The 25,512-nt window shown below is 42.4% G+C and overlaps 1 protein-coding gene and 1 long non-coding RNA gene across 5 annotated transcripts in view; one reads left to right on the forward strand and one right to left on the reverse strand.

Annotated features, from left to right (window-relative positions):
* Positions 1 to 21,270, forward strand: part of CFAP91 (cilia and flagella associated protein 91) — a 31,749-nt gene extending 10,479 nt beyond the window's left edge. For all 3 annotated transcript variants that reach the window (XM_027730292.2, XM_027730293.2, XM_027730296.2), the window contains 8 exons: positions 6,633 to 6,749; positions 9,798 to 9,869; positions 11,359 to 11,505; positions 14,591 to 14,812; positions 16,040 to 16,188; positions 17,398 to 17,489; positions 20,678 to 20,943; positions 21,023 to 21,270. In XM_027730292.2, coding sequence (XP_027586093.1) covers positions 6,633 to 6,749; positions 9,798 to 9,869; positions 11,359 to 11,505; positions 14,591 to 14,812; positions 16,040 to 16,188; positions 17,398 to 17,489; positions 20,678 to 20,925 — 1,047 coding nt within the window. In that variant the 3' untranslated portion in view covers positions 20,926 to 20,943; positions 21,023 to 21,270. The remainder of the gene's footprint in view (positions 1 to 6,632; positions 6,750 to 9,797; positions 9,870 to 11,358; positions 11,506 to 14,590; positions 14,813 to 16,039; positions 16,189 to 17,397; positions 17,490 to 20,677; positions 20,944 to 21,022) is intronic.
* On the reverse strand, positions 6,890 to 24,949 carry LOC113992716. Of its 2 annotated transcripts, XR_005566341.1 has the most exons (7): positions 24,674 to 24,949; positions 20,662 to 20,921; positions 19,584 to 19,812; positions 12,042 to 12,236; positions 11,346 to 11,511; positions 8,594 to 8,833; positions 6,890 to 7,335 (listed from the first exon to the last, which is right to left on the reverse strand). It is a non-coding gene; the product is annotated as an uncharacterized LOC113992716 (long non-coding RNA). The 2 variants fall into 2 exon arrangements; XR_005566342.1 differs by lacking the exons at positions 11,346 to 11,511; positions 12,042 to 12,236 and having other exon boundaries at positions 24,674 to 24,942.
* Between the last annotated feature and the right edge of the window lie 563 nt (positions 24,950 to 25,512).

Raw genomic sequence — 25,512 nt, forward strand, 5'->3', positions numbered from 1 at the left:
TAAGCTTTTTCCCAATTTTTTTTGTGCTAAATTCTTATTTTCTGTAAGACAGCTTCAAGGACAGAATGGACCAAACATGTGGACTGTTGTAGGCATGACCAGTACTGCTCTGGAACTCAGTCTGTCAATACTCTTACTCTCTAATATTTGTGCTTTTGCTTCAATCTTATAGAAAACAAGCATGGCAGCTTCTGTCTTCCTGCAGAAGCTGGTATTTGGATTGGAATGTATTATGTCAGTTTGAAATTCTCACCTGCCATTTTCTCATTCTTATTTCTCCCTTGCTTTTATGATACACAAGTGGTAAACCTATTGTCTACACTGTCAAACTACTCATAATTAAAGGCGGCAAATCTGTATTCATATTCTAAAAATTCTGTGTGTTTTTAAAAATTTACATTTTAAATACCTATTGTAAAAACACCTTCAGCAAAGCATTATTAAAATGTCCCCACTCTTAAAATCAGATCAGAATGGTGGATGCACATCACTGTTGTTCCCTAAGAACAGCATCTGATTTGCAAACATGCTATTAGTGCTTTGCATATCTTAATTTATCCCAATTGTTCATGCAGATGAGGCGTCCGTATATGCAATTAACCACTGAGGAAAGAAGTACCTCATTTGCATCTGCAATCACAATATTTGTAAATTACATGTACTTTTAAGTACACTTCTTGTGATGCTGTTGAGGGTTACCTTTTTGTAAAATCAGGCATATTCTTGGCTGGCTGCTGTATCCCTGGAAAATAGTGATTCTCATTTGTAAAGCTTGGCAAGTTTCACACACACACACACACACGTATGTATGTATGTATAGCTCTTTTGGTTTAGTGTAATTTAATAATGATTTCAAAGCAGACAGTAACCTGCTACTAATGAATTTTGAATTGAAATCTTGTTCTGAAAAATCAGTTATATTATCTCAAATTTATATTGTGCCGGATCTTGTAAAAGATGAAATGTTGCATCTCATTATTATCCAGAAGGAAAATTTTCAAAGAAAATCTTGATTGCCACAGGAATTGTTTAAGAACTATGGACAATATTCATAGTTATATGGACACGGTAGTATTGAAGGGGTTAGAGTTTGGGTGCATTTTGCATAAAATTCAGGAAGTGACTGTATAACATGGATCATAACATGGTTCGCATAGGCAGCAGAATGTTAGTCCAAGCTTTCAGAGTCTAATTCCAATTACAGCAATTATATTCTGTTTGTTCAAAATACTTCTCATTGTTTGAAAGACTACGGCGAAGTGTCTGAACTGTAGTCACAGAGAAGAAGTATGCCCTAATGGTGGCTGCTCACACAATAATGTCTCTTCAAAGAAAAATTGGTGGCCAAAGGAAGAGGGAATGCAGAACAAATGCAGACAATTCTGCACATTTTCTTTCTTAAATCTGTGTAGATCACTTGGTCTGATTTGTAGCAACTGAGAGGCTAACATAACAAATACTCAGTTCCCCACCACAAAATGGCAAAATGTATATTCTTTTAAAATCACAAACCATTTCCTTTGCAGACAAAAGTGATAAAATAAATCCATTTTGCAAAATTTAACTGCTGCTTTTAGATACACAGAAGTAGACACCAGACTGGTTGGTCCAGACAAACAGCTGTGTTGGTCCTGACACTGTGAAACACCCAGACTGCCTCAGCAACCATTAAATTTAAATAAAGTTTCTGTTCAGAGCAATAAGATATTACTGCCCTAATTAGCACTTCAGCTCTGTGGTGCTGTTACTGGTCACTTCTCTCATCACGGGCTTTTTCTTCTTAAGTTTGGTGGCTGTAGCATGTCCTGGCTAAGCAAAGCCTCCCTGACACAGGTCCATCTCACAAGCTACTGGAGCTGTCAAAACCAGAGCAGCAGAGTACTTGCATTAACAGAATTTAGGAGGATCCTCCCTGAGAGGACAGCTCTCTGACCACTTGGATTAAGCAGTCCCAATTGTGCCAACAAACCTCCATCACACACAGTAAGAAAGAAGTTTAAAGCAGGCAATTAGGGATCATCTTGGAAGGGCACTGTGTTGCTTTGCCTTGTTTCTATAGCTGAGCAGCCAAACCAGTTTTCTATTCAAAAGCTTTATTTTAGTGCTCTTCTAGCACACTTAATCTCTATTTTTTATTCCATAATCCTAGAAACAAAGTGAAACAAAGTTCAGAGAGTACATGGTGATCTAGCTCCAGAATGAGTTTCTTTCATTTTCCCTGGATAATCTGTGGAAGCAGGTAGCAAATAGAGGAATGTTAGGTTTTGGGCTCAGAAGGATTTAGTTTTAATAAAAGAAGTTTCCAAAGCTTGCTTCTCTGGCCAAACAAGTGGAAAGACTAGTCATCCTTATTATGTTCCTTTTTGTTTGACATATTGACAGTATTCCTAAGCTTAAAGCTTTTAAGGGATAAGCAGTTTTCCAGGGAACTACAAAAAGGATATGTGTCCTCCTGAGAATAAGAACAGCTTCTTCCAGACATGAAACTAAGCAAAAAATAAGTGATTTTAGAAACAGAGTTTCTAAAATCCTTTTGCCACAAGTATTATGTATACTCAGTAGTTTTTGAATAATTCTCCAAGAAAACATGGCAGAAACAGGAGTGACCCAACATTCACAGTAATAACAACGATCTGTATCCTAAGCCAGATCTGTAAAAGGATAAGGAAAGCTAGTTCCTATCCAGCACAGATAACAGTGCTTTAGAGGAATGTAAGTGAGCCATAATATAGACAGCCTTTTGTGAAAATCCAAGGCATTAAAGAGAGAACATACCAATACAGCTAACTACTATAGGAAATAAATGGAACTAGCAAGTGAATACACCAAGGCATGGAGGGGATGCTAGAAGACATCTTAGTGCAGAACAATACATGACTTTAGGCTGACCCTCTCTGCTGTGGTGACTCAAAAAAAGGTGAAGTGTCAGGTGGTTTCAAAGTGTTGGATCAAGATGAGGCCTGAACAAAAAACCCTCTCACCTCAGCATGAAGTGCGTCTCTCACCACATCTCTTTTCCTTTATCTGGTTGCTGGCAGGAGATAGAGGTGTAGAGGGACCAAGAATGCCTCTGGAGAGTGTAGGAAAGCTTGTTTAAGCAGTTATTTCTTCAAGAGCAGATCTCCAGCACAGTGTTAGTTGGCTCATGCTCAGACAAGCTCTAAGAGCTATTATGTCAGTCTTGATCAGCCAAGATACAGCAGCCACGCTGCATTCCTTGATGATCCTACCTGAAAGGAGGTTCTAGCCAGGTAGAGGTCAGTCTCTTCTCCCAGGCAACCAGTGACAGGATGAGAGGACATAGCCTCAAGCTGCACCAGGGGAGGTTTAGGTTGGACATTGGAAGGAATTTCTTCACAGGAAGGGTAATTAAACATTGGAATGGACTGCCCAGGCAGGTGGTGGAGTCACCGTCCCTGGAGGCGTAAAAGGAAAGACTGGATGTGGCACTTAGTGCCACGGTCTAGTTGACATGGTGGTGTTTGGTTGTAGGTTGGACTCGATGATCTCAGAGGTCTTTTCCAACCTAATTGATTCTGGGATTCCTCTGCCTCCGTACAATCCTAAACATCCACTGGTCAGATTATGTGACTAATACGACTGTTCTAGAACAAGCAGCAGTCACAAGCGTTGAGGCCATGTTACTGAGAACACAGCTACGCTGGGCAGGGCACGTCTCCAGGATGAAGGACCACCGCCTCCCTAAAATCGTGCTCTATGGTGAACTTGCCACCGGCTGCCGCAAGAGAGGAGCCCCAAAGAGGAGATACAAGGACTCCCTGAAACAACATCTCAGCCTTGGCCATATTGACCAACATAACTGGTCTACTCTGGCCTCCAATCGAGAGCTCTGGAGACACACCATCTATAACCCTGCTGATGCTTTTGAGAACGCACGCAGAATCACTCTCGAGGAGAAAAGACAATGCAAAAAGAACCGTGTCTGGTTGATACCACCTAAGGAGTCTTTCTGCTGTGCCTTTTGCAACCGGACTTGTCTATCTCGCATTGGCCTTTTTAGCCACCAGTGGGCTTGCAGCCAATGTGGGTAGAGTCCTTCCCACATCTTCGTTCGCGAAGCCTAGCCATGATGATGATGATGATTCTGGGATTCTGAGATCCTGCCTTCGGTGTTTGCATGCAAAAAGGAAGAAGGAGAAACATGACTGTATACTCTGTGCTGTGTGTGAAAATCAAACATACCTGGTGTCTGTGACAAGAAGAGGATCACAGAGAAGATAAGGAAGGAATCTAAAGAATGATTTCTTTGAACAGAGAGTTTTTTCTTAAGCCATTGTCCTGTCAAGAGTTCTCTCAGGAGCTACTAAGAAGCTGAGGTGTATGGCCAAAAGCATGAGTGCCATTTGCTGTTCACTGCATTTGCCAAGAAAATTAAACGGACATGAATTGCATAGTCCTTCATTGTCCAATCCAACCAGATTATACATTGACTCTGAACCCACTACCTGAAAAAAGTAATGTAGTCTATCTCAGAAAAATTAGAGTAATATATAGGCAGTAACATTTGGAGTATGTTGTTCAGAAATTTAGCACTTTTATCTTTTTAAACCAAGTATTTTACAGTGATTCTTGGGGTCTCACTTCTTTTTTTTTTGAAAAATTATAACTTGCTAAGTTAAGCAGAACCAGTTATGCAAAAACCCCATACTTTATTTTTCTTTTCATACATTACAGTCGTAATATATCTTAAAACCTTAGATTAGAGAAAGCAAATGGTAAATATTTTTGACTTAGTAAAGAAAGCAAAGCAGACATTAGACTGTGCTGACATGAAAACATAAACCACTTCTGGGAACTGCAATATATCTCGAATCTACATTAATAAGAATTCTTTCTTGTCAGAAGAGCTCATAGATTTTTATGTCTTTAAAAGTTGTTATGCTGCTTGTATTTTGTTATTCTGCTTAGCAAGAAACATTTTTGGAGGCTACAGTTTTATTAGAAAAATTCTTATGAATGCAAGATTGTACTAATAAACATAGGAGCCATTGTTTTCAGAAGAATCACAATTACAGCAGCTTTTTTCTTTCTGTTTCCCTCACCCTGTCATGCAAATCACCTTATTAGTCATAGCAAGCACTGTTATAATCCTCATGCCAGAGAGCCGTAAGGTCATCACATAGAAAAAACAGTTCAGAAAATCTCCCAACATTTTTGAGCTATAACCATTTCACATGGCTTAAAAGCAGTTCATAGGCTTTGATTCTTGTATTATTAGCATGGGCCATTTAAGAAGCTTTCCATAATCAAGCATTTTATCCCCTCCACCTAGAAACCTCTCTCCTTTTCTGGAGCAATTCATTATCCTGACCTGAAAGATCAGATCCAATATACAAGAAGAGTTTTGTACAATGGCCACTGGAGTTTCAAAACTTGATTAATTTCACAATTAAATTCTGTGTAAGTGCCATCAATTTCCTATTACAGGAGAGAGAAATTCAGCATTGAATTTTTTTCTAAAGCTTTTTTTTTTGTTTCCTTCCCTAGTGAAATACTGTATTTGAACATTTGAAAGAGAGAAGGCAATGAAAGGAAAAAGCACACTTTCCCATACTGGAATATGTCTGTTCTTTCTATAATAAGGACTACAGATCCAACCCATACGGTAGTAGGATTATAATTTTGAAGGAGCTTTAAATGTACGCACTCTTTTCCCTTTTTTTGTGAGCTGGAGTGTGCTGTCCTGCAGCAGGCAAGCACTGTTGTGCAGCTGGAAATAATTATCTAAATATCTAGTTCTTAGTGGCTTGTGTTGGGAAGTTGTCAGGGCTTTGGCTCTTTGAACAGTTTGAAAAGGTCTTGGAAGAGCTGAGGCTGTGATGGCACTTCCACTCCTAGTCTGCTTTAGCTGACGAGGTGTGGCATCTGCCACCAAACAGATGCAAGATGAGACGCAAGCAAGATAAACCCCGCTCTTAATGGGCCTTTGGGTTTTCATGGTAGAAAAAAGTTCTCGGACAAGTTAGTTTCCCTTTTGTCCCTAGTCCACTTGTACAGTTACTGTGTGTGCCACTGGGCTGCTGGGCAGTTTTAGATGAGCAGAGAAGAGTTTCAAAACATATTTTGCAAGGAAGGGGACCACAGTCATTTGGTTCAACAGTAATAGCCTATCGTACAAAGGCATTTCACTGAGGAAGGGCCACAGAACAGTGACAATACACTCTTCAAGTGACCCCTTCATAAAATCTCCTGAATACATAGTCTTTCTAAGCCACAGTAACAAGCATTATAGCTATAGTTAAAGGCAAAGAGTTATAAGCATTCTTAGAGAATTAATTATTAGAGAGTTAGAAATTAAGTTCATGCCAATTTTAGATTATATTAGGTAACTCACGCTAAGCAATTGCTGATGACTTACTAGTAAATACAGTAAAATAACTCCTTCTTCCTTCTAACGTATGATTTTGACGTTCCCATCAGTATCTTCTGACCAGGCAATAGCCTCATCTACTGACCAGATTCAGTTTTTCAGTTGATGTGCAGTAAGAAGTGGAAGCCACAAGCCTGAAAAGCTCTCAGCTCCCTGTATTCAATGTGATCAGCAACAATCAGCATCCTTATTATGTTGTTCTATCTGGCCATGTTCTGATTAAATTGTATGTCTATTCCAGGCACTACTGGAGAAGAAGGATAAAGTCGAGGAGCCAAAGAAGCCCATCCGTGGCCCTGAAAAAGTAGAAGAGCCTGTTCCTAAGCCACCCACTCTAATTCTGGAAAAACCATCAATTGTAAGTCAGCTGGTTTTGGCACTTTTTTCCCTGTTGATCCCTCATTGCTTCCTACACAGTTGTTACAGGAATGCCCAGAGAAGGAAAGAAGGGAGTTTTATCTTTTTTGTGTGCATTCATGTTAAAAATAACCATCGTTATTTCTTAAGACTCTCCTAGTCTCTCTTTATTTTATAAAGATACTAGCAGCCAAAGAATTGAAAATATTTTACAATATCTGTTGGCCAAATCCTTAAGTAAACTTTATTTTATAAAGACATAAATTAATAGACATGTAATTCTCTTGTTCTTGAGAAATAAGAAGGCATCATCATCATCATCATATTATTATTGTTATTCAGTAGCTTCCAACCTTCTGATCTGACAACACTATCATAATCCAGTGAGGCAATTAACTTTAGTCTCATTGAAGTCAGTGAGACCTTGGCTGCTTAGCACTGAGCATGCACTTCATTAATTTGCTGGAGTGAAGCTCTTGTCATCATGCAGGATGCAGTGTTTGATGAGCATGCTCCAGTTCACAGATAATGATTCTCCTGCAGAGATTGAAATAGCAGTAATGATGTGTCATGGGGGTTGTGATATGCTGTAGGAAAAAAAAGACTTTTAGGGGAGCCGCAACTTCTTTTCCTTTCTTAAAGTAACGTACTTAAGAGGTGGTTACCCCACTGGGTTGCTTTATCTTCTTATTAACACCATTTTCATGATGTACTAAGAATCAGACACAGTTACCATTTAAACTTTGAATTTAAGAGAGTCACACAATCACGAAAGTGAGAGTAAGTCTTATTGGATCATCCATGCTGCTGTCTTCCTTTGTGCAGTATGATATTTTATGTTTTATACAGTCTATTTTAAGACTGAAACAAGAATCTCTTATCTCTTTGGGAAGAGCTTTCCACAGCTTTACCAACTCCTAGGTATGAGATATTGTATTGCAGTGGTGGATTTGCACTGTTTAGGTTTACCAGTTTAGCAGATTTTTAAGTACTTTGAGGTAACATGGAAAGAAATCAGAAAAATTTATCTCCCAGTTATAGTAATTCTTGAGAGTGTTTACAGCTTATGGTTTTCTTTTTTAAGAATTCCAATACAATTTAATTCCACCTACATGAATTTTGTCAACATTTGGTTTATTTTCAAGTATCATTATGTGTGAACGCATTAAATATGGAGATCTCCAGTGAAACTCCACTTATAAAATCAGGTCACTTGAGCCACTGAAGAGCAGCACTAACATCTCCTGCCTTGCTGAATCCAAGTGAGGTTTCTCTTACCAGATAGCTGCGAGGAGCACTGAAAGCAAGAATCTTCTCTGTTGTTAATGCTTCTCTTCCTGCCCTACACATATACGAGTAACAACAGCTAAGTGCTTCCCACCGGAGTTGGGGATCTCAAAAAGAAACTGATGGAGTGACAGTCAGGTGATGTGGACAACAAGGGATATAAAAAAAAATTGAGAGAATCGAGGCACTACTGCAGGCCTCCTCAGCTTCTCTCCCCCAGGCATTTCTAGTGGACTTACTAGCCACAACAAGCTCACAGAGCACATCTGAATTCCTTCATTAGTTTTTGACTTTCTTCCAGTCCCCTCTAATTTGCAGCCATCTCCTACATCCTTCTATATCCTTATTTTTCCTTTTTTTTTTTTCTGGAGGGTATGATAGGATTTTCATCCCCCTTCATTCTTTCCTGCTGGTGTATTATCAGGCAGATGGACAAGCTGATGATTACACTTGCTAAGGCATCATTTGCAGCACTGAACAGCAGAAGTACAGAAAAATGCTTCTCACAAAAATTTAAACCAAATCTTAGTTTAAATCAGAGCAAGCAGTTTGGCTTACCAGTATATGTGCCATCACCATTTCCAAAACTCTGTCCTGGAGCGATTTCACACTTGTAGCCAAGTGATGTGGTACAGTTTAGCTCTCTAGGACTGGAAAATCATCCCTTCTTTCCAGAGAAAAAGAACATACCAAATCATAAGGCAGTCCTTTGGCTAGTTCTGTTTTGCTTCTCCTGAGTGCTGGTGTAGAAAGGCAGGAATGCTTCCTTTTGCATTTGGAAAACTCAGTCTTCAACACCTAAGAAAAAACAGATAACTAAGATTCAAGCCCACACTTCTCTCATCCCACACTCTTCTATGTTTTTCCGACACTTCTTAAATACCACATTTCAATGCAGACCTTATAGGTTCTTTATTAAAAAAAAAACTTACCTCCAATTTTTAGATTTCTTTTTATCTTTCCCAGGCACCTTATGGACTCTTTCCTTCTGCTACCGTCAACTCCAAACTAGAAGACCTCTCATCTAGAAAGAATGCTGCCATCTATGCTTTCTGTACTTCCTCTATTTAAAATAAGCCCCCTTTTTTTTTTCTCTCGTGGTCACGTTCCTTCTTCCACTATGCTCCATGATTCTTCCAAGTTGGTATCAATCACACCATGCTAGGCCAGTAAAGTTCTCAAAGAGACAAATCACAAGAGAATGTAGGTAATTTTACTTCCAAACTGTCACTTTCTAAGTCTTAAATTTACTCATTTACTCTAATAAAGGTCACTGCTGGAACAAATATCAGAAGAAAAGTTGTGTATGTTCCCTTTTAATTTAATCCCTTTATTTATGGTTAACATCTCTCTTGAACCTCCTTTGATAATAATTCTGTCCCCTTAGTATCTTGACCTGTTAAATTAATGTAGCTGGTGCTCATTTTGCAAACTCAGATGCAGTCAAGCTACAAATGGTACTTCTAATGCATAATCTTCTCCATCAACATCTCCTTGTCACTAGGTTCTCATCTCTAAAGACCCTTTAAAATCTCAAATAGAATAATTGTATGGCCTTTCTTCCCCATCCCTTGCAAAACATGGAAGTACTTGTTATTCTGACTCACCTTCCTTCCTTAAAAATTAGAAGAATGGTGTTCAGAAGCAACCAAGAACAGGCAGGATATGAGTTAGACTATTTAATATTTAGATGGATAATCTACAGAAATCTCAGTCTCCAAAGACATAATTAATTATTGTGTGGATATTTGTGTTTTGGCAGGAGGAAGAGGAAACAGAACTGGCGGTGATCTGTCTGCAGAAGTTGCTCCGAGGGAGGGCTATTCAGAACATGGTATTCTGTGTCTGTTTATGTCTGTCTTCACAATGATAGTGGGAATGACTGAAAGGGTGTTTGCAGTCTTTCTTTCACAGCACTAATCAGGGGTAATGAGAATTCTGCAGCATATCCTCCTGTATGTTATCTGGAGTCCTTCAAGGCTGAAGTCTTTGCTCTTCAGCCCAAATTTCTTACAGGAACTTCTAGGTTCCTACACACGTATGTGAATGTTCCCCCATTCTTGCCGTTCCCTACACTCAGCTGTTTATTTAGACGCTTCATAGCAGAATTACTCAAATGGCAAGTCCTAGACTAGATCTGGACCATGAGCACATTTTGCCATGATTATGCCAAGATGCCAGGCACAAGAACCTCCCACATCCCAGCAGGGCAGCTTGTATTGCATACCATCTTTCCGGTTTCCTGTGGTGGTGAGCTGAACCACAGATGAGGAGGAACTGAAGCATACCAGTGTGATTTCCAGCAAGTGCGGGACCCATCATTCTGCTTTCAGTGGAGCAGAACAGAGTCTAAGTAAAAATTGAGTAGCCGTGCCTTGTGGGCATTATATTAAGCAAGCCTATCACTTTTGATCAGACCAGTCCAGAAGGTTTGTTTTTATGCATGGAGGGAGTATAATTGATATTCTCTCTTGCAGTAATTATTTGATGTTTGTGAAGCGTTCCCATGTGGGATGCTGACCTGAGCTTTAGCAAACAATGTAATGTTGTGAAAGTGGCTTGAGGTGGAATGTCTTCTCCAATTCTATGGTGATCTGTGAGAAGGAGTTTGATGCCATTGAAGGACTATTGACTTTCACAGTATGAAATGTCCCATCGTTTTAGGAATCTCCTTCCAGATACTGCTGGATCAGAAATAAATGACTCAGTTGGAGAATGATGTGAGCAGGGTTGAGTGATCTTTTGTTGCTGTTGGAAGAGAGGGGGACTGGAAATAAAACACTGTCAGTGAGGACTGGGCCACATAACCCCATAACAGGGATGGCAGCACTTTCAGAAACCTCCCCATCAATTTATTGCTATGAGCTGTTGCTGGTCTCCCTCAAAATGAAGGTCAGAGAATAGTAGATGTTGAAACACTGTGAAGCTTTGACATTGAGACTGATATAACAGAGTATCCAGAAGGCTATTGCCCTTTTCACTTGACATTGGTGGTGTTGTTCCACATTCCAGTGGTTTGATTTCTGGGTAAGGCCAAAGAGAACAATAAACAAACAAATGAACAAACAAATAAAAGTAGTAAGGGATTATCTATATTCCACAGCAGAAGGTCTCAACTTTCATCTTCTGTGCAGGGCGGTTTAGGCAAGATTTACTTGACAGCTGTAGTGTTTGCCTAAATACAGCCACAAATTCGTTAGAGAGAACTAGGCCTTCAAAACAGCTGACCTTGCAACTTGGAGAAAAAGGGTGTGCTCTGCTGGCAAACATGTTGATATATATTCTCCATTTAATATGCTCACTTGTTTACCTTTATTTTAAAGATGTTTGAAGGGAAGAAGAAGCGACTGGATCTGATCCAAGAGCTGCGCACCACTCACGCACTCCAGGAGGATGGGCAGCTGCTCTTGAAGGCAGAGGAGCAAAGGATCCTGGCTCTACAGCAACAGCATGAGTCACAAATGCACAAGGTTTGCCTGTATAGATGGGAAGGTTGATTCACAACTCTGTCCTGACCAAGCACTCTGTTTTTTACAGTACCACCAACACTCTCGCATTTAATTTCTTTATGTTTTCTATTATCCACAGCACAGAAGGCACCCCAATAACAATAATGCTGTCCTAGCACCGGCCAAGCATTGAGTGCCTGGGGGGCTAAAATTGCTCTCTCGCTGCTCTGGGGAATCTCAGAACCAGACTGAGGCACCCTGACCGCAGCTGCTATGCGGGCTGTGGTTGCTTTGTTTGCAGACAGAGCAATTATTTACATTTACAAGGCTTTGAACAAACTGCAGTGTCAGATGAACCTCAGTTTTCCCACATTTCAATCCATTTGACTGGTACTGCGACCTGGCATCACAATACATACTTGTCACTCACATCTGTCAGATGTTCTACTGAGTGTTTGTTACTGCTCTGTCATTTCTCTGATCCTTTTCTAGCTTGGCACCCTCTCAGGCTACTCCTCAGGCATAAAACATCACAAAGGAAGCCAAATCCAACTTACTTTGTAAATCCTGCTGGGCTCAAGACTTCTAGAACCTCAGCAATGGTGTCACGTTGTTGTACCTGCCACTGTTATGCAGAGCAGAGAAATCCTCTACGAAGGATCTAGTGAGAGCCAGGAATGTGAATTCCCATCCTATTTCCTTGCAGGGCCACAACCTTCCAGGGCAAAGTGAATAAAATGGCAGATGCTGGTCTGGAATGGATCATAAAGAGACTTTGTCCAGAGTTCACTGCATCTCAGATATACAGTATCTCTCACATTCCTGCAAGTTTTTACTACTCTCCTGTTTTTTCAGTGACCAGCTGTGAGGCAATCCTGCAGCTTCCATATTATGATAATTGCATCCGCTGTTAGTTGACCTGATGGAGAGGAAGCCAGTCCACTGCTTCCTGCTGGGTGGAAAGCAATGAAATTTCCCTTCAGATCTCAGTAAAAATTGAGACAGGTGACAGTGTTTTACTGTTTAGCATTTCCAGATGCTCCCTCACGTACAGGGAGCTCGGGTGCAGGAAGACTGAATTTTTCTCCTGAGGAATTAAGAGAAAAATAAAAGCTCTAGACATTAGAAACTTGCAATGCTCCTGTTCTATTGAAGGCCCAGGTGTGAGTGAGGGAGAGAGCAGTTCAGGCACCATAATGACGTTCACAGAGAGGGAGAGAGAGCAAATGGTAAAGATGTTGACCTCTAAATTCAGAATTTCCTTTTGGGAGAGCCACTATCCCCCTCTGCTGGTATTAACCTCCTCTACTCTCACTTTTTATTTTTACTATTTCTCTGAAGGCACATAGACCAATGCTCAGGTCTTCAAACATTCAGAACTGTAAAACTCTCTGGAATGCAAATGCAGGAGTTTTCTATGTGTGTGGCTATTTTAGAAAGTCACTGATGACTCACAGTTTTATAGGTTTTGGTGATGTTAGTTTTTGACCTTTTATAGGTCAATATATATATATTATATAGGTTATAGGTTTCTGACCTTTCCAGTATAAAAAGAAATGCTTCCTGCAGAAAGAGGATGGAAACTCCAGATAAAATGGTCAAAGATAAGGAGTTAAAATTTTCCAATTTGTTTATAACAAAAATCTAAGAACGTTCCTCAGTTGTTTTTCTCCATTTCACACCAGTTTTAGACATGGCATCTGGAGCAGTGAAGAGGAAGGAGCGCATTAGTTCTATGTTATCCCTCCCTGTGGGGTGGTGCAGTTACTGCATTGCAGTCCTCCATCTGAAACACCCATGGGCTGAGTGCTGTCTCTTCTACATGTGTACAACACTGACAATCCCACTTGCTTTGGAAGACTGCATGAGCAAATGGCACAGCAGTATAAGAAAGTTGATTTATTATTATTTGTTTGGGATATTTCATCTCCATTTTGAGTTTTCTGTTTAGGTCTATTCTGTTAGTGCCTGTTTATTCCAACAGAAACACAGCATCCCAGCCAGTTCCAGACATTCCCTCCTGCCGAGGGCTATGGCTTCATAGTCCATATTGGAGATAATAAATGTACCATAGATCTTATCCCTTTCTGAAGTGCAATCACATATACCCATAAAACAGGATGTGCTTGGAACAAGAAGTGAATGGCAATGCTGAACACCTGGAATCTAGTCTCAGCTCTGTCACAGGCTTTCTGATTTTCCATTCCATGTAATTTTGAGGTCTCATCTGCACTTCTGCAAACTTAATATAATTACTGTCAATTGGAATTTTGTAGCAGTTAGAAACTTATACAGTTTTAGTAATATTACAGTACCTAAAGTTGTAGGGACTCATGGTTGCTTTATTATCTCAGCCAGTTGAATTACTTTCATTGCATCATAATGTCCAGCCAAAGATGTATCATTTCACTGAGAGGCCTTTGAACTGTAACATTTTGTACCCTTAGGAGAGAATAGAAGTGTGGTATTACTCACAGTTCCAGTTTCCTAAAGCTCTACTCAAGCTTCTACTCATAAAGATTGGGGTTTACTTTCCACATGGTAGAAAGAAGCTTCATTTGCAACTTTTGATCCTGTTTTTCTGTTCTGGTCTGACTAAGCTCAGCACAGAAAGATGGAGGTATGCAGCTGAAGTAATTTCATTGTCACTTGTCTCCCTCCCCTCTCTTGGTCTGGGCAGCGGATTGTTCCCCAGTAACAAACAGGTCACCTCAGCAACTATTCTGGCCATACTCACAGCCACAAAAGTGGTTCATAACATCTGGAATACAGCATGTCTACTGCTTTATCTCCTCTCACCCATCCAAGCATAAGGGCTGCTTGTCCTAGTGTGACAGTATCAGGGCTATTCCTGCCCTGGCTCATTTTGCCATCTTTTAGCCTCTTTGTGCCATCAGAGCCTATACACAGGAACATTGCATTGTGCAGAAACCAGCCAGTGCATGTAGAATGAAGAATGCATGAAGAATGCCAAACTCCTAGGGTTCTCCCATGGCTGGTCTGAGTGGGTACTGTAAAGCTGTTTCACATGCCTGTGGTAGTCCCGAGACTTGGTACAATGCTCCTGGGAGTTGTAACACAATTCTTTGCATTTTTCTCTTAAAAGCTGTCATCCATGGAAAAGGACTTGGCCACGGTAGAAGGAAGGACACTGGCGAACATACTTGATTTTCTGTCCAAAGAGCTGGTGAGGCTGCAACAAGAACGGAAGATCCATGCTTTGGTCATGCTGGCTGAGAGGCAGAGGCGGATGCGGGAAGCAGAGGAGAGCGGACGTCGTCAGGTGGAAGAGAGGCGGCGTCAGGAGGAAGATGAGATTTTCAAACAGGCACGTGAAACTGGTGGGACTGTGGGCAGTTTGTAGGAGCTGCCTCCTCGTGGGGAGGTCCAGATGAATGGGAGCTGCTTTAGCTCGGACTTTGGTGATGGCTAGTTTTAAAGGCTTAGTGAAGAGAGAGTGATTTCTTTCTAAGAGTCACACCCATGAAATGATGATCTGAGTACTGCTACAGACAGTCCTGTTAGACATGTCATGAATGGAGGTAGTTCCTAAATTTCTACAACAAACACCTGTGGAGAACAGCTGTACCTAGATGTACCTAGATGTACCTAGATCATCTTTAGAAATAATGTTTTGGGAGCACTTGATCTGCCCAGCAGAACTATTAGGTGCTTTCCCAGGAAGGATGCCTTTAAGTAAAGGTTTGGAAAGATTTTGCAACACCCCCCACCACCACACACACACCAAATGGACTGCAAATAAAGAGTTTGAAGTTATGATAATGGATAACATAACCTTGAAATCCAGAAAAAATACTGAATTACCATATTCCATAATTCTTCTATAGTCCTATTCTCTAGCTCTTGACTGCATGGAGCATATTTCTCCTGGTTGAAAGGCATGAGTGGGAGTCTAATTGACTAAACCAGTAATTTTCAAACTTTGTGGGAGGTGGTTAATACCAAGAGAGTCTGGCATCATGTTTATTTTTTTTTTTAATTTTAGCCTGTCTTCTTATCTTTTCTCTATTTCTGAGTGGGAAGCAGGTAGGGTCAAAGTGCCATAAGCTTATGCCCTTCAGATTAGCAGAAGGAAAACACCCATTTCTAGAATCTCTATTCTACAGTTCTCGTAAGGAAACCAATAATTCTATCTTGGTTTTTGACTGGCTTGATGGAACCCTTTCCTTCAGGGTTTGCTTGAATGAAAGCTGATTAATTTACTGAAGTCAATGCCAATGATTATTATTTGGCAGTTGTTACTCAGGGGACCGTGAGAACTGAGGAAGCAACTGCCATTGCATTCACAGAACTAACCTGCTGCGGATAAGTTTTTCTTCCACCTCTGGTTCTTTCCTGCACTTGTTTCTGTGCTATTAGTTCTCAGAAAACATTACTAGGAAATAAATTTTTACAGAAAACATCTCTGAAAACAAATCCCAGGCTAGTCTGCCTGAAATTAGGTCTACTGTTTGTGCTTCTCTGGAAATCTTCTTCCACTACATTCCTGGCACAGCAATAGGCAGTGGAACAATATTTTGGTGTTTTGTTCCAGGTGGTGAAGGTGCAGCACAGAACCATTGATACCTACTTGGAAGACATTATCCTGAGTAGCATGCAGAGGGCAGCTGAAGAACAAGCCAGGGAAGAGGTTCAGAGAAGGGCTGTAGAAATCAATGACATTGCTTATGAGCTGGAAAGTCGGTACGTTATTAAATGGCACATTAGAGGCTCTTCACAGCAGTTTAGAAACTGCCTGACCATCTGCATCTGTGGTTATGTGTATCATCCAAGACATGGGAAGGGCAGAGCAGTACTGTTCATGGTCGCTTCATTACTGTGACTGCTGTATGGGAACCACACTGGTACTACCTGGTGCACACATATAAATCCATCAAAGCCTTATTTGCATACAGCATGTGCCAGATTCCCTTTGCAAATCGCTTGTGCAATCTGTGAATCGCCCTTTTTAGATTTCTCCATGCCAATGGGAGGCTGTGACTGAGTTTTAAGTGAATCTGGGAACTGCCTAAAGCAATACCCATTCATACCGATCTTTTCCTTTATTTATACTACTACAGAAAATCCATTTGAAAGAGATGCTAAAAGATACAGCTATACAACAGCCTTTCATTCTGGGATGGCTGTTCTTTAAGAAAGTGCCAATTTCCGTGGAGGTCAGTCATATTGATGGCTGCCTGACAAGGCACTTTGAGTAAAGTAAGTTGTTGAGAACACCACAGTCTTGTGTTTGGCTGGGGCATCAGCAGTGAATACTTTTTAGGACTTGCCAAACCTCCAGTTCAGTTTCTATGCTCTTTTTTTGGAATTGAGCCATAAAAATCCCAATGACACAGTGACTCTCCTATGGTACAGCAGCTGTGTATTTTGTATCTAGATGAATACAACCAGAATGTTGGAATCCTTGGGGAGAATGAAGCGTAGATAATGCATGCAGCCCCTGGGCCAACTGGAAACCCAACAAACACTGGCATGGAAAAGAGCATGGGGACCAGCCAAGTGCAGAGTCACAAAAGAGAAGAATTTAGCAAACTCAGCAATGGGCCAAAGACTAAACTGACAAAGACACAAATGTTCAGAGGTATCTGTGTGTCTAACTTTGTTTGTCATCAGTGAAAATGGGGCTTCTAGATACCTTTGAGGATAGGGAGTCTAGGGTGATCCTCTTCCTGCTTTCCAGTGCAGTATTGAACACACTGGCAGTGCAGTGTGAAGGGGAATAGTCACACTGTCGCCTATTTGTAGGATAAAGAGAGACCCAGGTGACAATTACTGCCAGGACAATGCACTCCCTTGGAAATAGTGAGAATGTTTTCAAGGGAGTCTTGTGTTTGCAGAGGTGATCTGGAGAGAAGATTAAAATACTAATACCATTGTGCATCTGTTTTGTAGTCGAACTCGCCTACAGTCCGAAGAGATTGTAGCAGAGCTGGTTTATGATTTCCTGATTCCAGAAGCTGCGAAAAGTGCTATGAGAGAAAGAGGTAAGGTGTCTAGTAGCTTTATTCTCTTTGTGAACTGGTTCACTCTCCTCATTTTAGCTCTGTGAAAGATGCGGTGCCAAGAGTTGTCTCAGGTCTCTGAGATTCTCTTTTTCCATTATGCAGGTAGAAAGTTAAGCCCTTTGACTCTTTTTTCACCAATTTCTCATAAGCTTTAGTCTTTTTAAATGGTGACCAGAATTCAGACGTGCTGTAAGATCTGGACTGTGCTTTTGCCAAGAAAGGTTGGGACAGATGATCCTTGAGGTCCCTTCCCCCTGTTATTCTATTATAAATTTGAGGTATCTGCAACAATAAAACTGCATGAAAAGAAGCAGCCCATTGCACCTTCAAAAACAAACTGGAAGAAGTTTTTAAGTGGCATGACTGTGAATTGTCTATTTTATGGCAATTTCTGAAAACTGTGGACATCTTTAACACGAGATACTCAAATATATGCCATATGTGGAAGGAGGGTTATACACTATAATAGGAGTTATATACTCCTGTGCTTCCCCCTCCTTCCCAGTTGGTTGAGAGCTAGAAGCAAAGATAAAGTTTTAGGGTTGGTAAGCAGATAATCTTGCAGTTGTAAAGGATGCTTCTATTTAACAAAAATGGAATAGCATCAAAATACAGAGGGGAAGACCCTGGAAACCTGTGTCTTACAGTAATTATAATGAATAAATCTTAGCTGGGATGTTTCCACTGACCAGCACACTCAGAAGACCGTGACTAAACCTGTCACCCATAGCAAGTGGGTACGACCTACGGAAAGCAATGATATCACAATAGAGCCTGACGTGGTCCTTGCCGCAGTGCACTTCTCTGACTTGAGAACAAAGGCACTTACTTCACTGCCTTTTTTGTTGCTTTGTGAATGAAAACACAAACCCCGAACATGCATTTTGTGGCCTCTGAATTGTGCAGACTTCCTTCTTCCTAATTCATGTGTTTGCCTCAGCAACAGTACCTGTTCAGCAATTCTGCATGAGCTTAAATCAGCTCCCTTCTCTTTAGCACTGCTTCTGCCAGCCTTCCGAAGCAGGTGATGTAATGTTAGTCAGTGAAGCCTGCAGCTGAGGCACTAACACATGCAGGTTAGCCTGTCTCAGAAAGGAGAAGATAAAGAAGACCTGGAGATGGGCTAGGATTCTCAACACACAGAGGACATACATCAAGGAACAAAATATGTACTGAGCTTAAATGCAACAGCAGTTAATGAACAAAGCACCTCAGAAGCACTCCCAAGCAACAGACAAAAAGAATCTTCAAAATCTGTGAGAGCTACAGTCAGTTTGCCTGGAAAGCAGAGCTAGACCCAGACAAAAATTAAGGTGGATTCTGGTGGAATAGAGCAATAGGCGATAAAGCACAAGAGTTCCTTTAACTGTGATCAGGTGAAATTTGTCACAATATTCTTGTGACAGTAGAAATCAAATATCAGGAAGAGACCTGGCTAATACTCTCTCCTGCTGTTGCTTCATGGGGTAGAGGGGACTCCATACACTTAAGAGACAGTTGAATTCTATCAGATGTACACTCTGATGAACACACCCTGCTGTAAACTTCCTGCACAGCAATACTTTCAGGGAAGCAGAATCATCAACTATTCCATGTAAATACAGAGGAAATAGTATCAAAGAATGGCTTTAGATCTTGTAAGATGCATTTCTGTGGTGGCTTTTAAAGCTTTCCCTGCAGTGAGCCAAATTATTTATTAGGAAGCTGTTTTAGCAACCTGGCCCATGCTTGAGCATTCACCTTCTTTGAAACTATCAGGAAGTGATCTGAGAGCACAGTTGTCTGGGCTGTCAAAAGAGCAAATCCATTTTTAGAACAAGGATTTGAGGGCCTGCAAGCTCAGTCTTTGCCTACACTTTAGCTTCCCCTTAAATATCTCTATTTTGCCATTACCTACTTGTTAGGCAGTTTTTTCCTCCTCTTTTTGTCACATTTTGGTGTGTAAAAGCAGAGATTATCCAATATTGGCTCATCCTTATACTCCTCTACACCCCTCTTCTGAACCCTACCTCACTGGAAGTAGAAGTTGCTGTGCCGATATGAAAAAACTTGCTTTGAAAGGGACAAACTCACCAGTTTGAGCCTGTTTTCTTTTAGATGGAATTCACTGTGGATGGAGGAAGGGACTGCAGCAATACCAGGAGAGTATTGCCGGTATACCTGATGCAGTTCAAGCAAATATGATTCAAGCCAAAATGCCTTGGGTAGAGAAACCTCTCTTGGGAATTGAGAGCTGGCTGGTGAAGGTCAGCTGTTCAAATGCAAGTGAGATCTGGTTGCATTCATTGTTGACAAAATGGACCTGGGAGATGGATAAACATAAACAGGGTGGGTTAGTAACATGTAGTGACTGAGACAGGGACAGCATGCAGAACTGTATGACAGCATGCAGAACACCAGTGCTTCAGATTCACAGTTAAAGTACAGCTCAGCTTTACAACAGACCAAAACAAGTCTTGGACTTTCACAGGGAAGTGAACAATGAGAACCACAGTTTGTTCCTGCAACATTCCCCACACTCTCCCTAAAAGCAGGCAGTATTTCAATCCCCATGACTGAAATAAAGAGAGAAAGAGGGACCAAAGAACAGTGAAGAGCAGTGAGGAGAACTGTAGGGTGAATACTTAGACTTGGGTAATTACTTCCCAGGAGGAGGTTTGGAAACACATATAAATGACTTTGGATGAAAAAAGTAAGGACCAATCCTGCAGTAGCTGAGGGGAGATGATAAGGTGGGTGACTTAGTGTCTTGAGTCTTACTTTGAACTCAGTAACAGTTTCTCAGTGCAAGCCAAATCATAGCACAGGAGAAGGCAGATTTCAGCTGGAGTCTTCCAGAGGCCTGCTGCAATTAGGAGACACTGAAGGAGAAGTTATTTTAAAGCTGCATAATATATCCTGGGCGGTTGTGCCCAGAGGTGGAAAGGAAAACACTTGGGCCGTGCTTCCCACTGTGGGGGCTAGTCTTCAAAGGGAAATGCAAAGTTGGTTGCTGCTATTAGGTGGCAGTAGAACACTTTCAGCCAAAGTTAGAAGGGCGTGATTTTTTTCCTGAGATAGACTTTTCCACAGCTGCAGGATTGGTAAAACTATCCCTCCCTTCTCCCCTACAGAGAACACTTTGCTGTACAATTCCAAGTAAAAGCCTTACCTCTTTTTATGTGCAGTGAGGCAGTCCCAAAGAAAACACATCTACGCTGCTCATCAGATCATCCATGGGGGCACAGAGAGCGTTTTGGCAGATCCGGCACTGCATCGGGAGGCATCTGCCAGCAGGATAGAGGGAGATCCTCCTGCTGGGACAGCCAGCACTGCTGCGAGTGGGACAGCTGCTGGACCAGGGGCAGCTGCCACAGTTGCACGTGAACTAGATAGACTTCTGTGCAAAGAAAGCAAGGATCCCACAGCCTCCTAGAGATAGAAGATGCGTGAGGTGAGTTTCTCTTCCCCTCCGTGATTTGAGCTCAGAGCATGCTGAAGGTGAGGGAAGCACATTATATCTACTTTTTCAGAGCACCCAGAATGGAAAATCCTCTCTCTCCTTTGGGCTTTCCTTCCTGATGCCTGCCAGCAATGTTGTCCTGGAGCCACTCTGTATACATTTTGGTGTGGCAGCTCCCTCCACTCCCTCCCCAGCTTGCTTTGGACTTCATGAGCTCATTTTCCTCTTCTGATTATTAAGAGAAGCTTGACTGAGAAAGCAGTGTTAGCACTCTTTGTTTGTTTTCCTGGCACAGACCAATAAAAATCTGCACCTGGGCTTTTGATGGTACTTCCTTGCATCAATAACATTGAAAAAATACTCCATCAGTGGGAAATTTTCAGTTGAGACCATACACAGTCAAGCATGTCCCACTGATTTCCTTAGTGGTGTCGGGCCAAGTGGCTTCCTGCATTAGCACAGCTATTGATAAAGCATTGGAGGTGAATGAAAACGGTCAGATTTTGCGTCATCTTTTCACATAATTAGTCCTTGCATAAAGTGCCTTTGACCTCAGCAGAGTGGTTCCTGCCAAGCAGGCAGTGTCTGGTACTAACAGTTAAGGCTAGGTGATAGCTGAATGACATGGGCATAGAGGGGCTGATGTATTTTCCAGAAATAGTACTCTTTGGACTGACCTCTTGCTTTTTATCATCCCGAAGGAGAACAATTCTTGAAAGAGTCTTCTTAGAACAGTATTAGTCACTCTGGCTTTCCAGCTCCAGGGGGCCACACAGAAAGGATGCTGGCTTTGCCGTGTTTGCAAGCACGGGGGTGCTCCAGCTGAGTATGTCAGAAAGCAGCAGGCTGCAGACAGGCACGGTGCATCTGGTCAGAGAGCTCTCAGGGCTCGCTGAGCTCTTCAGCACTCACCTGTCAAAATTCTCAAGGTCTGTGGCTTTAGCACCTGAGAGGTACATTTGCACCAATACCAGTGTCAGATGCACGTTTTGGAGGAGCAGGCACCACACCCAAAATGCTTATTCATTGATAGCCACAGCTTACACAACAAACGGCAGTATTAGCCCTCACTGCTAATGGGATAACTGGCTCATCTCTCCCTGCTTCCATCATTTCTCAGTGATGGATCCTTGTGCTGGGTCTGTAAAGTTCAGGTGGGCTCCAGCTAATCCTGACCATGGTGCTGCTCCTACAAAACACAAACCAGCGGCTGGTCAAAAATTCAGGCTCATTAGTGCATTCCTGAAAAAATTTTGCATCAGGTTTTTGTTTTGTGGATTGGGCTGGGGCAGAGTACAGGGAAAGGAATTACAGGGAGGGGAGAGAATACCCTGTATTACACTGGGCTGTAAATAACAGCTGGAGGGAGGAAACTCAGAGCTGCACCAAAACATTACTGGTCTTCAAGTCACTGAACCAGGGACACCAAGGGGCTGGTGAGGTCAGGCAGCCTCTGTAAGTATTCCAACTTCTGGCAGGAGTCAGAGATGGGTGATAAGTTTTGGTTAGGATTCTGTGAGAGTCATCCCATTAGGGACTGTGGATTTGGAACAATTCTCATGGCACACACAGGTAGTCAGTAAAAGGGAAGGTTGCAAATGCAAAAATATAGAAAGAAACACTCCACAGTGTGGGAGGAAAAGCTGTGCAGGGATCGGCTCTGTTGCCTCAGGCCACCTTGGACAAATTTAGCCTAGTTGAAAGGGGGGTGGGGGATGGATAACATGAATCACAAGATCCAGTGTAATAGGAGAGACATGGAAAACGATGCAGCAGAACAGTAGAACACGAAGACCGATCCATTGAGGCATTTGCTGTATTTCTGAAGGGATCTGTTGAGATAAACATTCTCTATGTAGCTCATTGTACAATTTGACATGGTTTTAAAAAGTTAAGTATTCCAACAGGTGTGGGAATGGACGGAGGTTTCAGGACTCTGCTCTTCTGTAGGGATGCAGCCCTCCGCATGACAACAAAGGGGGCAGGGGACTCCAGATGCTGTGCACAGGCTGAGCTATAAATGTCTTGGCTTCTGTTATGATTTAAGGGACACCATCAGAGTAAAGCCATCTTTTCCACATGACATTGCCTAACATGTAAACTGAAGGCACAGCAGGATTCCTGCAAGAAACTTTCCTGTAGAAACTTCTTTCAATTGTCATGTGTGGGTTTTTTTTTTTCAAGCTTTGCAGAATATACTTTGAGAAAGAAAACGAGCACAGTGAGAGGGAATTTGGATCATAAATCAACAGCATAAGAATGCACCATTCCCTCTCCTAGCAGGAGACAGAACAACCCTGGGGAGGAGCCCTACCCAAAACAGACACAGCAGATGCCTCCAGGGCTGCACCAATACAGTGGAAACACAAGGAAAATTCAGCTTGTCCCGCTTTTCTTTCACCAGCTGCCCATGGAAAGGGAGCCTGGCTGTGCTGCTCTGCTGGCTTCTGCCTCCTGGCAGGTGGGGGAGACAGGCTGAACCAAACGGGCCTCTGGGGTCACTGCACTGTGAGAATGGTGAAAAATCGGTCTCTTTGCAGTAGATGAATGAATGCAAATTGTCTCAGGGCTTCCCTGCTGGTATGGCTCTTGTGATGTGGAAGGAGGAAATCCTATTATGCTAACTACAGTTCAGCAGAAAGGACTTTCAGTAGGAGAGCTGGAAGCTGGTACACACACCTTTTTCACTGGACATGTACGGTATCTGCATTTCTGTCAACATAAAACCACACCAAGCCCACACCCTCCCACCTCTCCTGCCTCCCTTAAAAGCAACATGACCATCACAAGAGTTGCTGCCATAGACCTGGATGTGGTGCTGTTAAAAGAGTTCTTGCCACTTTCTTAGCACTGCTGTTCTCTCTGTTCCTGGTCTCACAAGCACACAGGATCTGCCTGGTACTTCATTGGGCTCAATTCAGCCCTCACACAAATTCTTTTTTGGGGGTGGGAAGGGGAGATTAACCCTGCAAGTATGGTCCTCACATGCCCAAGGCTTTTAACAAGGTCCACTTGCACTACTACCAACTACCTCCTCCCAGTCCTGTCTCCCTGCTTCCACCAAAATCCTATTCTTGCAGCTTTCCCTGTGTTTTTATGATTGGTGAATCGGTATCTTCCTGGTACCCACCAGCCTCCTCACCACAAAGCCTTCCTGAGTCAGGGTTGGGCCTGGAAGAGGTGCTGTTGTTTCCTATGCCTGCCCTCCACCCCACCAGAGAGGCAGGAATTGGTTTGAACATCTGCCAAAACTGCCAAATCTCTTAGACATAATATGTAAACCTGGACTAGTAAATTCAGTCTTCCTGGATCCACCCTGGACTAGCAGAACTAGCAAGAAAAGCATCTCAACATACACTGTTTGCATGAGAAAGAAAATCCCCGAGGGCCAATGGGAAGGGTGTGTGCTGACACCCATGGAGGAGAGGCAGCTCTGGCTCTCTGCTCCAATCATGGAATTCATTCCCCTTTGTTTTTCTTTTTTTCTCACACGCTGTGTCAACCCCATGCACCTTTTCCTCCACCTCTCATGGCTGGAGTCCAGACCACTTCTCTTGGCCTCTTCCCATGCGCCACATCCCAATACTTCATGTAGCACTCGGAAAGGATGTCCTGTTCCATTTCCTTCCTGGGCTGCTTACCTGTATCCACATGTGTTGCCTGGCTCAGCACACCATCCCCAACAGACCCGAGAGCTGTGACTGTTCCTGCAAACACTCACCGTTGTGGCTGCCCACTTGTCTGTAGCTGGTTGGACCCTTCGCACAGCCTGGCCGGTTGAGATTTATCACAACCAGTTTCCCCCAGTGGGGAACTTTCATGGTGACCTGCACTCCTTGCCTGTCCTGGAGCTCCTCAGTCAGTGCTGGGCATGGGACTGTTGGTCCTTTTCCGTGGGGCAGTGGCTGGAAGGATGTGGCGCTACCTCGATGCAAATCGCAGTGAGCGAGCGGCAGCTGCGCAGCAAGGACCCGATGCTACTGCTCCTGGTGACAACGTCACCACTGAGCGTGAGCAGCACCAGTGCCCTGAATACAGATGCAGAAAGAAGCCTGAAATATTTAACCAGTGCTTTTATGTAGCCCCTGAATTGAGAACGCACTGCACCTTCTCCTAAATACCCTTCTCAGCCAGTGGCCTCTCGCTCACCCTTTGACATCACAAGCATTTGGAAAGCAGCTGCTCCCACCAGCATTCCAAGAGACTGAAAAGCTGCATTTGCTCCTCTCTCTTTAAGTTGCTGCAGGATTGATCCTAAGAAAGAATCTCCCTTTTGTTTATTACTGAGCCAGTCATAGCCAGCCCTTCCCTGTAAAGCCTCCTGAAAACACTATGTTGATTCCTTACCTGTTAAAACCTTTCCCCACCTGCCAATGTAATTTTTCTGCCTCCAGCCAAATGCAAACCATTTTTATTGCTGTCTGGGCCCCAAATCTGTTGTCTCCAGCAGAAACAGCTTCCACTGACCAACCTGTTCCTAGGCCTGGTGCTATGAGACAAAAATCTTAAAAGAGGAATGAGGTGTAACTGAGATTGTCCAAAGACTTCTCAGCTGGAGTA

The sequence above is a fragment of the Pipra filicauda genome, unplaced genomic scaffold, assembly GCF_003945595.2.
Source record: "Pipra filicauda isolate LSUMZ 115617 unplaced genomic scaffold, ASM394559v2 scaffold69_size3009148_pilon, whole genome shotgun sequence".
NCBI classification, from domain to species: domain Eukaryota; kingdom Metazoa; phylum Chordata; class Aves; order Passeriformes; family Pipridae; genus Pipra; species Pipra filicauda.